We start from the raw sequence: 19182 nt of genomic DNA on the forward strand, positions 1-19182 counted from the left end.
AAATTGTCTGAGCTGGTGGCACCTAGAATTTTCTTTGATGGTATACCAATTCCTTTCTCACCCACTGTCAGAAATCTAGGGGTCACCATGGATCAGACACTTTCCTGGGCGCCTCATGTCACTGAATTGAGCAAAAAGCTGTTTGGATCGCTCCATTCTTTAAGGCGCCTGCAGAACTTTCTTCCACTTGACACCAAAGCCATGCTCGCTCGCTCTCTGTTACTGCCTTTACTCGACTACGGCGACGCTGTGAATCTTGACATGACAGAAGAACTCTTGGACAAGTTAGATCGCTTACAGAATGTCTGTATAAGATTTATTTTCGGCCTACGGAAGTACGATCATGTATCTTACTACCGTCAAAAACTCAATTGGCTTCCAATCCGCCGCCGTAGAGATCTTCACACTCTTTCTCTTCTCTTCAATGTTCTTTTTACACCTTCTTCTCCTGTATACCTCTCTCAAAAATTTCAATTTCTGGCTGAAGGCAGTGGCCACCGTCTCCGTTCTAGCGCGAATTTATCACTTGCCATCCCCTCTCACAAATCTCGTGGATACAGCAAGTCCTTCGCAGTGCGTTCAGTGAAGCTGTGGAATGAGCTGCCAGTTTCGCTCAGACAGGCGCAATCGCTTGCGTCGTCCAAGGAGAGGTTAAAGAAGCTATGATTATCTGATTGATTAATGTGCCTATATTTGTATTGTATGTTGCTTTATATTTTTCTACTTCTTTCCAATTTTTAGTGTATTTTCCCCATTCCTTTTTGTGTAATATTTATATGTTTATCCTATTAATTTTGTATGTATTTATATCCTTTATCTTTCTGGTACCTTGTTGTACATTTTGCTACATTTGTCACACTCTTTTCACTTTCTCCTCTCATCTACTCAAAGGTTAACTGGAAGAGATCCCTCAAATGGATAAGTTCGCCTTTGTACATCTTATTATTTGTACCATGTAATTTTTAATATGTATATTTGTACAATAAAGAGTTTATAATATTTAAAACTTTCGCGGTTTAAACACATATTAAATCACATTTAGAAACGGGTCTACGGGTATAACGGACAAAGTAGGAGCAGTACTTAAGAAATTCTCCATTAAGGCTGTATACAAGCCGTTATTCAAAGTAGCAGATCTTTTACGCAGTCCAAAATATGTCATTCCGTACCAAAATCCGGGCGTTTACAAAATAGAATGTAGTTGCGGAAGTGTGTACATTGGTCAAACCAAACGAAGTGTGCAAGAGAGAGTGAAAGAACACATAGCGGCAGTAAAAAATCGCCAAGTAAACAAGTCCGCGATCGCCGAACATCTACTTACATGCGGCGCAAATCACTGGATTGAGCTTCATAAACCAAAAGTTGTCTCCACTGAACGCCATTATTATCCTCGAGTTGTGCGAGAAGCGATTGAAATCAAGAAGCACCCCAGAAATTTTAATAGGGAAGATGGTTTTAACTTATCGGCAACTTGAGGACCAGTGATCCAGAAGTTAAAGCCAAGGGATCTATCTTCGGATGTGTGCGCGGATGTTGTGAGTGTTGTGTCGGACTCATCATCATCTTCCTCGCGTTGTCCCGGCATTTTTGCCACGGCTCCATGGGAGCCTGGGGTCCGCTTGGCAACTAATCCCAAGGATTGGCGTAGGCACTAGTTTTTACGAAAGCGACTGCCATCTGACCGTCCAACCCAGAGGGGAAACTAGGCCTTGTCGGGATTAGTCCGGTTTCCTCACGATGTTTTCCTTCACCGAAAAACGACTGGTAAAATATCAAATGATATTTCGTACATAAGTTCCGAAAAACTCATTGGTACGAGCCGGGGTTTGAACCCGCGACCTCCGGATTGCAAGTCGCACGCTCTTACCGCTAGGCCACCAGCGCTACACTACACTACTCGGACTATTGACAATAATTAACTTTTATGTGTAGTGGGTGGTTTGAAAATGTGATGTCTACCTCGAACTTTAAATGCACTTTTCGTGGGGTAGTCACACAAATCTCTGTTTTGACATTTTGCTGGGACGTCAGTTAGCCGCGACCACGACCAGTGAAACCTGTGTCGAAACGTCGGTAAATAAAGGTAACAAAATAAATTCGCGATAGACCCGTTTCTAAATGTGATTTAATAAAGAGTTTACTACTACTACTATACTCGCCGCGCAACTACGCTAACTTTACCTCCGCCATACAAAGCGTGGACTGGAGAGCGATCTCACAACGGAACGAAACGTCGACCCAAAACTTGATCATGTCCATAATGAAATTCGAGCTATGTTTTCCCATTGTTTTGAATAATAATCGTAAAAAAGATTCCTGGGTGACGGATGACATTTATCAATATAAAAAAATATTATTTGACATTACCGAAATTGAAAAATTAGTGCCCGACAACAGCACGAACTCAAATCTAATATACGACATGAATAATAAATACTTGAAACTATTGTACATTCAAAAATCTTCTTATTACACTAATAAAATACAAGCTAGCGGGAATACTATAAAGTCCATGTGGAACGTAATCAATCGAGAAAAGGGTAAAGCTGTCCGCGAACCGCTCGAGTTCACGGACGTTATCAGGGACTCCGCAGGTAATCCGTTTCCTTGCAAGAAAGATGCGGCCGATACGATGAATTGCAGATTTGTCGCGGCGGCGGAAGCGTGCGGCGCGCGACCCGCGGCGCGCACTGCCGCGCTCGACGCGCTGCGCGCCGCGCGCCCGCCCGCCGACCGGTGCATCCGACTGAGGCCTTTCACGCCGAGCGACGTGTTTACCATCATCACATCAGGTATTGCAAGGAAAACCACGAGAGATATATTTGATATTTCTGTTGTCATGCTCAGGGCGGTGGCCGCAGACCTAGCACCGATACTGGCAACTGCATACAATAGGTGTATTCGTGAAGGAGTTTTTCCGGAAGCCCTAAAGCAAAGTCGGATAGCGCCACTATTCAAGGGCAAAGGCAAGAGGGAAGACATGGACGCGTACCGACCGGTAGCGATCATCCCCGTTCTAGCCAGTCTTTGAATATGGTCTCAGCGCAAGGATAACGGACTTCCTCGAATCCACCGATGCACTCTCCGAGCAACAATATGCGTATCGCAAAGGCCGATCGACGTCAGCGCTAAAGCGCGAAGTTGTGCGCCGGATTTTAGGGGCTCGTAAAAACAAAAACCAAGTCGCAGTGATATGCTGCGACTTGTCTAAAGCCTTCGACTTGGCGGATCACGGTGTCCTGGAAGATAAGCTGCGCCAATACGGCTTCGATAACCGAGCCCTGAGTCTAATGATCGATATGTTGTGTAACAGGACGCAAGTCATCGTGGCGGACGGGGGACGTCTGCGTTCTGACCCGGTTCGAACCCCGTGCCGCATAAGCTGGCCAAGTCGGACAAGCTCATTCACATATTGGGCCCAAAAGTATACAATCGTCTCCCGGACTCAATAGTAGTTGCTAAAAGCGTAGCAGTATTTAAAAACAAATTAAAAAAATGGTTAATCGAGCAAGCGTTCTACGACCATAAAGAGTTCTTTAAATTATAGGAACTAAGGTAGATGTAAGATATTAAATACAACCTACATTATGTAGCGAAAATTCATACTTAAATATAATCTTTATACACTGTATAAAATGTGACATGTAATTTATATTATTAATAAATATTATGATTATGATTATGATGTTTCTAAAAGGGTCAATATGGCCCCTAGCCAAAAGAGTAATAAAAGATTAGTGTGAATCAGAAAAATAAAACCACGTAAAAAGTATTGTAAAGCATACCTGAATATTTCCAGAATTAAGTTTAAGAACAGGCAGTAAACTCAATTCCTGGTCGCCCATCAAAATCTTTCCATATTTAGGTTTTTCAAGTACCTTATAGGACACCACTTTTCCTCTATAGTACTCTGTTATCGTGCGGAACATTTCTGGTTTAATACTGATGGCTTCTCCTTCGACAACAGTCAAATTAGACACAGTCACGTAGAAATGTTCTGGAATAATTATTATATTCAATTCGACATCCCTCAACCATACGATGCCATTAGTGACGTCCATTAGGATCTTGTCTCTCGTGCGGTTGACGCCAGACTGCATGTACACCAGGCGGTTGCCATTGATGATCGACTGGTCGAACACGGTCGTGTGTGCTGGCTCTTCGTTCGAGGTCTCCACCTCAACCACACCGGGGGTGGCGGTGACTTCTAGCCAGCCATGATACGGACCTTGAGTTATTTGGAAAATTATGTTCGACGGTTCGATTTGTGGATGCATGACCTGTTGACATTTTATCACATTAGCAATGAGGATATAATAAGATAGAGCGGTACTGTCATAGAAAAATTTGTAACCACTGTAAATTCACTGCCATCTATCGACATACTTTAAAACTAAAAATGAAGATTTATAAAAATACGTTAAAATGTAGTAGTAGTAGTAGTAAATCACTTTATTGTACAAAACAAAAATTGTTAACATGAAATTCATATAAATTTAGGTACAAAGGCGAGCTTATCCCTATAAGGGATCTCTTCCAGCTAACCGTAGAGTAAATAGTATTTAAATATGGATAAATTATTTTTTACCTGCATTAATTATTTTTATATGATTTTGACCCATGTTCTTTCACTGGTATGCGTTAAAATTATAAATAACAAACGAAACAGTCAACGCCCTCTATACGAGAGTAGGCCACAACTAGTGGCGCCATCTGATCGAGAATCAAATTTTCGTGATTTTCGAGGCACGTTTTTTCCTTAGACTGTATCCATCTATTACGGAGTTATATCTATCTTTGACATTAGTAACATAAGTTTTTCACAACATGACCGTTTAAAAGGAAAGGGGACAGCCGCTTCTCCATACAAACAGTCCTCATTTTCCTCTGAATATTGACATTACAAAAAGTATTTTTGCTATTATATTAACGTAGGGGCGTTTGACTTTTTCGACTTTTTGATTTTTGACGAAAAATTAGGAACGAAAAACAGATTTCATACAAATTTTTAAATGTTCCTAACTCTCATAATAATTAAAAATTAAAAAATACAGGTAGGGGCACAGCTGTGGTTGATATAATAATAAGATAACTTTAATATCCAGAGAGGAAAATGTGGACTATGTTTGTATGAAAACCGATTTCGCGCGGGTCCTCCACTTTCGTCTTAGTGAATGTTTACTTTACCTCCAAGACATCTCTGGTGATGTTGACACTTGTAGATTCCTCGACAACTAGAGCTCGGTTAGTTGTCACTTTAAGCGGTTCCCAGTAACTTGATGGGAATATTTTGATTGGATATGTCCCTTCACCCCACGCTTCCAGACACTTGACTTTAAACCTTAAACAGCAACAATTAATGTTATTTAAAAATATTCCTCAGCTATACTGACTATAATAGTATTTTATGCAAACCGTTGTTTAAGAGAGGTCAAAAAAGGCGAGTGGAGTGAGTAACAATTTGAGGCGAAGCTGAAAATTGTTAATAAAGACGCCACGAGTATTTTTTGACTCAGTTAAACAACGTTGCATACAATACTTTTTCTACGACCAAGCACTAACTTTGAAATAAAATTGTAAATTTAACAAATATTTTTCATGTCATCTAGTGGACTTCTACCTACGGTATCTACCTATTTTAATTTAAATAGTATTATCTGAGATACTTCTGTTGGAGTATGGATGGTATAGAAAGGATGCCAATCTCTTATGGCAGAATTGTTGCAAAAGTGACCGCTTTCAGCTTTAAATAATAGTTCCTAATCTCTCCGGTGGCGCTAGTTAGGCTCTGGGACATGAGTATAACATGAACCATATAAGGCAACAAATAACCCGACCAAATTACGTAGGTTGTTTTTGGTAGTATTTCGGTGTATGGTGGCGCCGCCTAATTACTGTTTTTTGATGGACACTTTTCATACATAGAGATTTGGCTCCTTTATATGTATAGGTATAGTCTCCATGTGTTGGAGGATTAAAAATAAAAATACTTTTTCTATGGTTCACTTATTTGTCAGAGATGACATTTAAAATAAGGTTGGCAAATAGTTGGCAACAATGTATTTCATACAATATTTTTTAAGTGGTAATTACACAAAGTATCGAAAAGTGCCAAAAAGATACTGGGTGTATGCACAAATGCGTTTTTGGGGAATAGACTAGACATGTCTTGACAACTAAGGTTTTAATGTGTGCACGACCCTTTAAATGACAAATAAAAGTACGGGAGTAGAAAAAGTAGTAAACAACACGAAAGCGTTAAAAAAATTACTGCCGTATTTGTTATATTATAAAATATATAAACCCTTCCTTCGCCCCATTTTGTTGGATTGTAATCCCAGTGAAAATGTAAGTAATGGTTACAATAGGTATTAGGTATTATTTTTATGTATCAGATTGCAAGTCAGGTATAGTACATTGTGCAACGTGAGGGGTAAGTGTAATTTTGCAAATGAGGTCTTAGATGCACGACAGCCGCAGGCTTACCCCCGGAGTTACACACAATATTTTTCCCCTCACTAGCTCGGAAAGTTGTCTTTTAACCTTCAAAACAAGCGGGGAAAAACGCGTTTCATCCACTAGTGGGGAAAGTAATTTGACCTTGGATGGAGCGTGTTTAAGTAGCTTGACAGATAACAAAACGTAAAACGCTCATGATAATGGTTCGTTCGATATTAATTATCATTAAATAAATGGTTTGAGAATCTAATAAAAAATATCAAATTTAGCTTTATTTAATGATTTTAAATCATAAACCTTAAAATTCCATAAGAAACGTTTGTTTTTTTATAATGATGTTAAATATAATTCTGAACGCACAAGTTGAGTCGATGCAATTTCAAAACGCATCGTTGACATTTCATACGTCAGAAATGTCAACATTGTCAACAAATTTTTTACTTAAAAACTAAAAATACACAACTTCCAGAGTTTTCTGTTATAATATCGAAAAAAATGAGTGATTCTAGTGATAAAGATGCCTGTGGATGTTGCACTTTCCTCGCTATAGTGAGGGGAAAAGTTTTGTGTTCCACACGGGTGCAAATGTATTTTACTTCTCGTGTGTTGAAGCACTCGCTACGTTCAGGATTCTATTTTAGAACCACTCGCTTCGCTCGTGGTTCAACTATAGAATCCTTTCGCTTGCTCGTGTTTCAATTCTACAGTCGCGGGTATTACGTTCCTTATATTAGACTGGGAAGTATCACGTTTCAGGCGCGGCTAGACGAGAGGTCTGTAATGAAATTTCATACAAAGTTGCAGGCCTAGGCCGGGAAGTGGCTTTTTTTAAATTTCTATTTCACATATAATTGTGGCACAGCATCATGGCATTCAGCCATTTTTTTTTTTAACCTGACGGGCTCTATGGCACTATGGCCATTCGAGCGGTAGGACTGTGTGGGGGATGGTAGCCTGGGGAAAATCCAGGACCCTTCCGCATCACACGAGACGGTTTTGCTACGCTGGAAGCTGGAATACTCCTAGTTTAAAAAAAAAACGATATTTGATTGATATATATAGTTGGTCAAGCAAATCTTGTTAGTAAATAAGAACAAAAAAAACTATACTCATCCTTTTCTTTTGGGTGTTAGTACTAGTGTAAGACAAAGATAGTAGGATTCTCTCTGTCTATGTTTGAAATAAGACAGTCCTTTGACAAACTATATACCTATATTAAACGTTTTAGAAAAGCACTATACATACATCGGCGTGAAAACGGGTTGTCGGCCTCATAACTATCCGTCCGGCATATATTCTATTCGGCCGGCAACCCCTTCCTTCCCGGCCTCATTAGTAATGTACTATTAAACGGCTCACTCGCGAGTTATAGCTTTTTTTTTCACAATCCATAACTCACGCGGGAACAATATAGGCCTTTGTCCTTCAGTACATCTGCATGAAATAAGATCTTTTTTCTACTCGTCGAGTATAATCTGTGTTACAACTTCATATGCAACACTACAACCTTACTCTTTTCAACGTTGGATAGTCTATGGCACTTCCGACTCAAGCATAAGAATTTTATCGATACGGTTTAGTCAATAGGGTATTTGACAACATTAAAAATATATAACGAATTGCTGTCATCCTGAAAGATAATAAACTAATAACCCTTCGGGTGGCAGCACTGTTACATCAAAAAGCTGTCAAGTGGCGGCGCCATTTTGCGCGAAAATGCTTAAGTGTCAGAGGGTCTGACGTAGTCTGACGGGTGGTCAATAAGAAATTGTCGGGTGTTACAAATTTGACGATTATTGTTTATTTTTGTATGAAGGTTACACATAAAACGCATGGCGCTATAATAAGAATGAGATAGGCTATTAATTACGTTGACAAACATATATTTTCGATATATGTGCAATTCGCTAGTCCTCATTTAACCTAGGCCGAGCAAAAGTTTTCCGGATTTTTATATAGAAGAGTCTAGAAATACAAAATAAAAGCACTATTTCAAAGAAAAATAATTTTATTGACAGTATTACACATGTATATACAAGGAAAGGTAATAAAATTATACCTTTGCATAAATCTTTTATACATTACAAGCATGTCAAAGTTGGATCTGAAATCTGTCACGTAAAACATCAGTCAAAAACTGAGTAATCTTTCAAATCTTGTTTTGTTATCATTTATTAATCAAGCGTTTCAAATTATATATTTATTTTGCAGAATGCCTCATAAAATATGTATTTTCACCGACTTTAGTAACAAAACTTCCGATTTCAAAAAAAAAAGAGTCGATTAATATGGCACTTGAAAGCTAAAGTAGAAAGATGACCTTCGTACATTGTTTCATAATACCAAGTTCCTAAAGTTGTTCAAATTACAATTTGTAGGTTTTACAACTACATTAAATAACATTACAAAAATTTATAAATACAATGCCTTTTTTTATTAGAAAACTGCATAACACTGTGACAAAAATCGAAAAAATTATTACTAACCCTTTTTTACCAGGGCTACATTAGTATGGATACGACTTCTGATATTTTTTTTATGTTGAATGTGAACTACTAATAAGAGGTAAATTGTACAAATTTTAGCCCAGCTTAATAAAAAAACCAGTGGTTAGCTAGATTAAAAACAAATATAGCCAAACTGAAACTTTTACGTTTTAGTTAATTAGTTAGTTAGTATTGCTGGGCATTTTCCGCAACTCGACATCCAATGTGTCTATTTTGCGTGAAACGAGGTAGCGCTACTCTAACCACCCCAGCTCCTCCACGAAGCCGAGCAAAGTCTTCAGGTTGCTAGTTGCCTCCTTTAGTGTGCATGGATTCCCTAGGTATTTGCTCCTATATACTTCTACCTGTTTACAGTCTAGGAGAATATGTTTTGTTGTTTCTTCTGCTGCCATGCACGCTCTGCACATGGGGCTGTCAGTTTTACCCATATTATGTAGGTGTTTGTTTAGTGTGTTATGTCCTGTTATTAATCCTACTTTTTTACGTAGTTGAATTCTTGGTGTTTTCAGTAATATTTTGGTAAGCTTGTGGTTCAGTTTCGGTAGAATTTCTTTGGTTTGCCTGCATGTCTTCATTTCATTCCAGTACTTTTTGTGCAGTTGTCTGTGATGTTGTTCTAGCTGGTTGTGTATGTAGGATATTGGTAGGGGCATGATTGGCTCGGGTCCATATGTGTTTCTGAACCTTTCCTGGCCAGTTCATCCGCTGCATCGTTTCCTCTTGATCCACTATGCCCCTTTATCCATTGTACTGTTACTTTGTTGCCTTCTTTGCTCACTTCAGTGAGACTCCGATGACATTCAAGTATAAGCTCTGAAGTAAGTTTGTCGCTGCATAGCGCTTGTAGTACCGATTTACTGTCTGACAGTATTAGTATGGGTTCGTGTTTCACTTGTCGTCTTGTAATAGCATTGCAAGCTTCTATTATTCCTACACATTCAGCTTGGAATACCGTATTGTGTTCACCAAGGGATTTTATGATGTGTATGTTCAGGTCCTCTGAGAAGACACCACATCCTGTCCCTTCATTTGTTTTTGAGCCATCTGTAAATATTCTTAGGTTTATTTGGTTTAGTCCTTCTTTCGGATCTTCTGTTAACGATATGGCGTAATCTCTCCAGGAGATCATAGTTTTTGGTATTTTGTCGATAGGCGCTTACAGCATGGGCAGTTTTGAGATCGTATTTTCATAGATCTTCTTGTGCGATGAGCTGAAAGATGTCCATAGGTTTAGATTTTTCAAACGAAGAGCTGTGGCAGCCGCTTCTTTCTGCTTTTACGTTTGTATCTGCTAGTGCTTTAAATCAAAGTAACCAAACGCATGCAAAACTTTTACATGTGTGTATCTAATAGGGATTCAAATTATACAAAGAAACGTACAAAGATATGGTACACGACCATCCATACTTCCATTCCATACTAATATTATAAATGCGAAAGTGTGTATATCTGTCTGTCTGTGTGTTACCTCTTCACGCTTAAACCGCTGAACCGATTTAGTTGAAATTTGGCATAGAGTCCAGGAGAAGGACACAGGATAGTTTTTATTCCGAAAATCGTCCCATAAGAGGAAGAGGGTGAAAAGCGGGGTGTAATTGAGATAATTAATGAATTGCCTGATAATTCGTTTAAACAATTAAGCATACGCTGAAATTGAATGATTGCCATTAGACTATATCCAGGCGCTATTCTTACTCTAGCTGTGGTTACTAAGTCCACGCAGACGAAGTCACGGGCCAAATCTAGTAATATATGCATAAATGATACTTACACTAAAATAATGTATATAAGCTAAATACTTTATTTTAGTGTGTGTAAGTAGATACTTACAAAATATAAGTGCATATTTACAAAGCAAGGGGAGAAACAAACAGGTTTGTTGCAGCCCACACAGTACATAGTTGTGCGCTTTTTTTGCATACAACACACACTAGTCGGTGGCGTCCTTTACTATGCGGTATGAACGGGTATTCAGCCAGGTGGTGTTGTCGCACGCTGTACACCTTTGTACTGGCAGAGCTGGCAGGTGGTGCATGGATCGGAAGACGTGGGGTGTGGCAATCTATTAGTTCTCTGATCAAGTGGCATCGGAATTCTCTATGAGGTATTTGGTTATTGGCTTTGAACAATATGCAGCAATATGCAGCATGTGCTGCCCCCTCTACCACCACGAGTACGCACACCTCTACTTCTGCTTCTTCCTCCTCGCGTGCGTGCACTTCATTAGAATCAAAGCAAAGCAAATAAACATAAATGCATGTTAGTACAAGCCAAATCCCTTTAGCGTAAAAAAAAATCTTAACCAAATCAAACGAGATAAAAAAATAAACACTAAACAGAAGTATTATCCATACTTTTCTATCTTCTTTTAAAACTGAACAAAATGGCCACACTCGCGACCTTGAATCTTGAGTGTCGGTATGTGGAGTATGGCACTTTTAAATGAAATATTATTGAGTTTTCAATTAAAATATTTTAGACTATCGTTGCCAAATAGTTAACCCAGCGATTTTAGTTTTACTTTAGGTTATTAGTATTATATATACCTAAATAAACGCCCAAATCCTCAGAACCAAACTCGTTCATGGCCCGATTCTTAGAATTAAAATACCAAAGTAATATGTAAAAACCAGTAAAAACATAACAAATGGACGGTAAAACTACTGTAAACTGTTTATTACTTACCCAGGCATATTATATTAAATCCGCATACACTTCTTTAAATAGATACACACTTAAAATCATGTTTTATTGAGCACCAAATATTTGATGATTGCCCTGTGTCCAGACGCTTTATAAATCAATGTGTTTCTACGAATATTTATATTAGAGACACTTGTTTTTATTGCTAGAAATGTTTCTTGTGTTTTCCATAAGCTATTGATAAAGTTTACGCAGCTTAGCTGCGCGCGCAAACGTTGAATTTTCCGCCAAAATATGCAATGACCAATTGCGACCAATCCGTCGACTCCCGACGCCATAGCACTTGCGAACTTTTTAAATCGGTCGGGAGTCGACAGCTTGGCACTCGCGGATTTTTGAAATATACTTTAATGAAAAGTGATTAAAGTATATTTCACTATATTTGAATGTAAGTTATGTTTATTTTTTGGAAAATAAACGAAAGAAAATTTAATATTTTTTGAAATTTCATCAGGGACGTGAACGCTCTGTGATTGGTCAACGCTCGGATGACGTCACACGCGGGTAAATTCTTGATTGTCTTGAGTGTTTTAGCAGTTTTATTTGTATTTAGTTAATTTAAGTTATTGTTCCACAGTTTTCTGATATATTCCGATTTATCCGTTTGTCGGTTTATTCGTATATTTATCGTGTAGTGGCACAATATTTATAAGAATCTCAAAATAGAGCCGAAATATGTGAAAGCTGATAGCGGCAACCTACCAGACATAGACGCATCAATGGTTGCATTTTTCTTTAAAGATAATCCGGATTACTATGCTGCGGAACTTAGAAATTTCGATGATACGAATACGACGACGATATATATATATATAATACGATGACGAGAATAGTACCTCCATACTGCACTTTAGTTTGAAAGAAAAAGTATGCTACTAACTACCTACTAATGCTGAAAGAGCTATGTTATGAGGTTATGTAGTAATACATTAAGGTGGTTCGACTAGGTTACCCAAAGCTTAAACCCCGCTAGATGGCGTCACTTTCGCAAATTTTCAGGTTTTATTTTTTTGTGGAATAGTGTTGGTATCTGTATACTTAAAAGTATGTTTAGCGCACTCTTTACATAAATATTGAACTATTATAATAAACATTGAATACTTCATTAGTGCAAAAAACACTTTTAAAGTCGACAGAGTGTTTCTGTCATGCTATTTCCTACTATTACTCACACATGCAAACAGTGTTTCCGTGATGCTTGTAGTAGACAATTTCATGCAGTGTAAGTATGCTGCAATGGCGTTGCGGTATGTTCGTGGAAATACGTGCAAGAGGATTCGGGTTCGAGACTGGTACGTCAGGGGCACTTTTTTTTGTCCTTTTTGTGTTATCTTATGTTTCTTATACCTTTTATTCTTCGAATTCTTGTCCGATTCCGATATAACCGAAATATATTTCAGTGATATCGGAAACGGCTCTAACGATTTCGATGAAATTTGCTGTAAGGGGTTCGATCTAGCTAGGTCTTATCTCTGGGAAAACGAGCATTTTTGAGTTTTTACTTATGTTTTCTTTTTCTCCCAGATATTCAGTATTATTAATAAATTAGTTTATAACGTTTTATAAAAATATGTGACGTTTTAAACTAAAAGGTACCACATTGTCGGTTGTCGATTAGGTTGATTTCATTTTGAAGCTTTATGGAAATATGACAACAATAAGTAGGTACCCGTTTGGTTGAAAACGCCACATATATTGAAAACCTGACTTTCACAAATCTCACCTTTTTGGGTTCTTCCAACTCAGAAAGGATGGAGAATACTGACGATTCTTAGTAGCACTAGCCCAAGGAAGTCCAGGTTTGTGTCAGGTATCAGTTTTTTTTTAAAGCGCTTAATATAGTTCTACAAGTAAAGCAATCCCTTACTGCCCAGCCTCTATAGTATTTTTCAAACTGGAAGGGTACGATGATAGATTTCATCTCCATACAATTTATAACCTAATAATGCCAAATGTTGCAAAATTATATTGAATTGAGATCTATCATCGTACCCTTGCAGTTTGAAATAGTTATTTACGATACTAGTGCGGAAAAGAGAAAATTCGAAAAGAGTGGCGACAGATTAAAACACGACCGCAGAGAGTGTTTTAAATCGACACGAGTTGCGAATTACCTATTCGCACGTGTATCGTACAACGTTTTACAATACATATGGCCCTTTAAACTTTCGACATATGCATGAAAAGTGCTCTTTACGCACTAGGGCGAGAAAGTTGCACCATATGTACTGTAAAATACTTTTTAGTACATATGGTGCTACATATACGTTACCGCCCTAGTGCGGTAATTAGTACAATACGTGCATATGTCGAAAATGTAAAGGGCCATAATTATGTACTGTAAAACGTTGTACAATACACGTGCGAAAAAGTAATTCGCAACTCGTGTCGATTAAATCACTTCCTTCGGTCGTGTTTCAATTTATCGCCACTCGTTGCCAATTTCCTACTTTTCGCACTTGTATCGTAATGTACTAATAATAAAGTAGTAATTGTAAAATAAAATTAAAACTTTTTTTATTTTATTTTTTTGGATTCAAGTAGGTACAGTGAGTAACAACATTGCATGGCCTTCTAATTATAACTATTATAGAAAACGGGATATTTATCATGTTTATTTATATTATTTATTTCTCGATATTTTGGCCGGTCTTGCAAGACCAGTCGTTGTGGAGATCCCTGGGGAGGCCTATGTCCAGCAGTGGATGTCTTGTTGGTGTAGATGGATTCACACAACAAATGAAATAACATTTTTTCATATTTGTTATCCGTAGTTGTCCCTGTACCTGAAAGAAAAATAATATCATGATAGCACAAATTCTCTAATGTTATAGAAAGAAAGATGATGCAACAATATGGATTCTAATAAAGTTATCATTTACTTACCTAGTAATAATTGTGTTTTTCATTCATAGACAAAATTCCATAATTTTCATCCCCAGGAAATGTTTTATTTTACTTTATTGCAGTGAGGATATCCTGATTTTTTCTGGCTAATGAAGGAAAACATTTTATTTCCAAGAATGCCTCTTCATTTTGCACAATACCTAAAAAAACCTAGAGTTAGTGACACATTGACTATTCGGCAACCAAAACAGTAATAATTACATTATATAGGTATTGTTCACTGCTTATATCTACCATTACGGAAGAAGTGAGAATTATTTTCTAAAAAGATCGGCACGAGAAAATTACAATGTACAATGAAGGAATGAAACTGTACCTACCTTACGAAACTTCACCATCATGAATTCCGCTTCAATTGAGTCTGAATTTTTCTGGATTTTCGCGGACCAGAACACCGATGATTTTTGTAACTTGATTTAGACGTTGCTATCATTTTCAATTTATACAAACAAATTGATGTCACAATAAACATGACCCTATGTGTCAGTGTCAACACTGTCAAATAAAAATGCACTAAACATGACGGCACTGCAAATCCTGCCAGGTCGGCCAGGCAACGTCGCCAACGTCATAGAGTGGCAACGCCGCACGCAACGTATTTGTACACGACATTTGTGACACACACATACGTAAAATTGATGAAAAAATTACGTTGATTTATGTATGATTTCTGTATGAAACAAAGTTTTTCTATTAATTTAGCGCAAACGAATATTCGAAAGTAGATAAATGAGCAAATATTTGTGTAGTAATAGTTTTGTATGAAAATCGAACCACCTTAAATACCTAGATCTTGTTTCGTTAAATAACAAAATCCGCTGCTTTAATTACCATATTTATTTACAGTTAAATATTACTTACATCGAAGTGGTTTTCGCACATAAAAACATTTGTATGCGCAAAAATGCTCTTTGAGGTCTCTTCGCGCTAGTTTTAAACACATTTTTATTTTTTTGGAATTCATTGGAACGGAAACAAACGATTTGTCTGGATTTTTTATAGTCGTACTTGAACATTGCGGCACTATACACTATTTATATACCATTTTACCATAGACCTAGCATTACATAGACAAGCTATACGCGTGCGCCCGTAAGGGATAGACATAGATGACGTCATAAACGTGGGGATACCATATTGGTAAAAATTACCCCAATATTTGATATCACGTTGGGGCGATTACCCTGGAGGCAAAGTTAGCTTGTTTGACGGTATTAAAAAATTGTTAAATAAAATGTCAATGGGCCGTCCTTTTTAGGCGTATAAACAATGAAATACCTCCTATAATTCGCGCAGGTGGTACAAAACTAAACATGTTTAGTAAATAAAACGTAAAATAAAATGTATTATGGGTTTTAATTTAAAGAAATCACAAATCGCAATCACACCAATTAATGTACACCACATTTAATCTTCACAACATTTGTTTATTTATTTTTTGGAATTAGAAGTACGCAAAAACTTCGAGGTCAAAATTACCCATAAAATTATGATATTTTCATCTGGTATCCCTAACATGATTGTTATGCAGCTAAATTAAGAAGAAGTTTAAAAATGGCTGACCTCAGACTCCTACCTACCTACGTAATTTGGGCGGATAATTTTACAAATAATGTTTTGTTAATTTGCGTAAATAATTGTGATATTTTTATTGAAATCGTTTGATTCTACATTGCTTTGAGTGTAACGTAATTTTACGATGTTATTCTCACATATTGCGTTAAGAGGAAGGTGTAAAATACCGTACTTACGTGTGAAAGATTATGATCTCATATTTTTGCTCAGAGCGGCTATTACAGCCGACTACAGAACAATTCACCAGTATTTTATCAAAGTTCAAGCATTCAAAACGCTAACCATCACTATATTTCATAAGAGAATGCACAATTTCATACAAAACAACGATAATTAAACAAGCAACGAACAAACATGACATGTCACGTACTTATTTGTTTGCCACAACCTCGGTTGTGGCAGCGGTGGAAAAGTGAAACTATGACAAGGACAAACAATAACAGCGCTTTCTCTGCTACTCCTACTGAAAGATACATAAGACTATCCCGTTCGTTCATTTTCCCCCACTCCTCATGACCGATCCAGTTATACTAGATTCATGCATTTTACAGTGAAATAATGAATTCAATGCACATAAACCATAAGATTAACTAAGGTCATTGACTGAGTTTACTTGCGCGTGACGTCACACGTGTCACGTGATTAGCCCCTTTGCGAAAACAGCGTTTAAGGCGCGTTCAAAATAAATAAACTAACATTGTTTTTTTATATTTAATACAGGAAATTTCACGGAAATATCAATGTAGTGTAATTATTAAGTCATAAACAACCAATTAAAACCATTTTCAAAAATTAGTCAAATAGCCTATTATAAAAAATTTGAAAATAGAACTTCATACATTTCGATATAAACACGCTGCTGCGTCGTACTGCTTTGTGATTGGTTGGCCAACAAAAACATTTTATTTTAAGTATGTTGTAGTAGAAACAATTGCTTCATAAGTCAGAAACGCGCATGTGACACCCTTCATATAGCAACATCCATACCCTACGAAAACCGCTTAGGGTCGGTTGCACCAACTGTTTGTCATTGTTAAAGAGTTCGCTAAATTTTATTGTATGGAAAGTTTCATAGTAAATCGCCGAGGCGCGCCGGTTGACGTTGATCAGTCTGTCAAGTGCGGATGGTGCAACTGGCACTTAGTGATGCTTGTTAGTCTCCATAGGCTACGGTGGCCAAAATCGAGAAAAAAACTGTCTTAAAATTGAATTTAGCGCGGAGCAGGTACCAGGGCCTCATGAGTTACGAGGAGGTGTCGTTGACCAACCCGCCGGGGGCGCCGGGCCCGGCGGCCGGAGCGCGTATGAGTATTAAGGTTTTGCGGGCTGCGGCAGCTCGCGTATCTTAGCTGTATACTTTTGGTTTGTTTACCTATATGATTCTACTAGTTGAAAGTATTATTTTGTTGTCTCGTAGAAAAAGTATTGTACACAATAGTGATATAATCAAGCTTTCCAATCTCGTACCTTACTTAAAAGCTGTCTATATATCACGATTGTATAAAATACTATTTCGAGCAAGTGTGATGAAAAGTATATATGTACCTGAACTGGTCGGCAGGAGTCCTGGGCTCGCGGTGGCGGTAGGCTACGCGGCCGGCCGCCACGTCCAGCTGCGAGAACGTCACGGCGCCCTGCCCCTCCCCGACCTCGATGGCGCCGTGTTTCGGCTCCAGCCTCACCTCGTACCGGATGTCTTCTTCCAGGCAGTTCATATTTGTATCCACTTGCATATCCCTCGTCGTAATCACAACCGCTTTACCGTTTTCAACAATTGACCCGTTTGTCGGGTACATTCGAATAAACGGTGGCGATGCTTGAATTTCAAGATTTCCATTCACGTCAAATAAACCGTCCGATATCCAAAACGCCATCTTACCATACTCTTTACCTTGATGTTTGAATAGAACCAGGTTTTTATTAATATCATCCTGGGAAAATTGAGCGAGCATTTCGGCGGGGTTATCGGCTCTGTATATACCTCCGTTTGGAGGGTCTTTAGTGAATCTTTGAATCGTGTAGATGATATCGGCCGGCTTCGTGTCTAGGTCGGCGTCAGTGTAGCTCAGGTCCCTGGCAGTGATGAGGCGGGCACCTCCGTGTACAATGTGAAACACTTTATCGTTCGCCCTCACCGGGCTGTTGTCGTTCTTTAGTATTATATCGATGTGAAATACCCCTACGTACTGAAAATCTTCGGGTTCAGGACTGAGTGCCATAAAGTGAAAAGAATCGTGTCTACTTTCGGAATCATCGTGTGAGTAGTAAACCCTATCTGAATTCAGTTCCTTTAAAGTGAAATAAGTGGTGTTATCTCTTAATATTTTTAAGCTTTCGCTTATTACTTCGATTTTTCCGTGGCGCGGCAAATGGGTTATATTGAAAACAAGATTTGTAACAGACTCCGTTCGGAAATTTAGATGAGTAGCAGGAATGACCATTCTAGAGCCTTCCATAACCTGCAGTCGTTCTAAAGTCGTATGTACACGACCCAACGAATGTTCCGAGATCGAGTAGGCTGGTGTGTGTCGGATCGTCATTACTCCAGTGATGTTTTCGCACTCGGTGGCTCCAACTACAAAAGAGAATTCGTCTTGGATGTGAGAGTATGCACGTCTATGCAGGCGGTACCACAGCTGGTCGGTGTCGATATGTTGCTGAGTAAACGTGCTGTGTGTTTGCAGATGATACTTCCCAGAAGACAGGTGCAGTATACCATACTTAGGCGACTTAAGTATCGTATAAAGAATTCTATCGCTCGGTAGGCCAATTGGCTTCGTCTTGAATTTCAAATGATGCGCCGAAATGAACGCTTCTCTGGTATTGTTTAACACCAGTTCTTCATTAACCGATTGGTAAAGATCAAGTTTGATGAAAGTAAGTCGAAAGTCGTACAAAGTGTTCGTTCGAATCGTGCCCACCGAAGCTTTAAACTGTCAACATCAAAAATATGGCGTTAGTGGGTAAGTTTCTACGGCAAGGGAACAAAAATATACATATACACGGTGGCTAAAAAATAAGTGCATTCCCG

General features: G+C 38.2%; 1 protein-coding gene across 1 annotated transcript in view; it reads right to left on the minus strand.

The window, feature by feature from the left end:
• Positions 1–19182, minus strand: part of LOC134754147 (chondroitin sulfate proteoglycan 4) — a 63970-nt gene that overhangs the window by 16212 nt on the left and 28576 nt on the right. The window contains exons 15-17 of the mRNA XM_063690246.1: positions 17697–19084; positions 5188–5341; positions 3786–4280 (exon numbers count right to left, since the gene is read on the minus strand). Of these exons, the coding sequence (XP_063546316.1) occupies positions 3786–4280; positions 5188–5341; positions 17697–19084 (2037 nt within the window). The remainder of the gene's footprint in view (positions 1–3785; positions 4281–5187; positions 5342–17696; positions 19085–19182) is intronic.

This window comes from Cydia strobilella, chromosome Z, assembly GCF_947568885.1.
Source record: "Cydia strobilella chromosome Z, ilCydStro3.1, whole genome shotgun sequence".
NCBI lineage: Eukaryota > Metazoa > Arthropoda > Insecta > Lepidoptera > Tortricidae > Cydia > Cydia strobilella.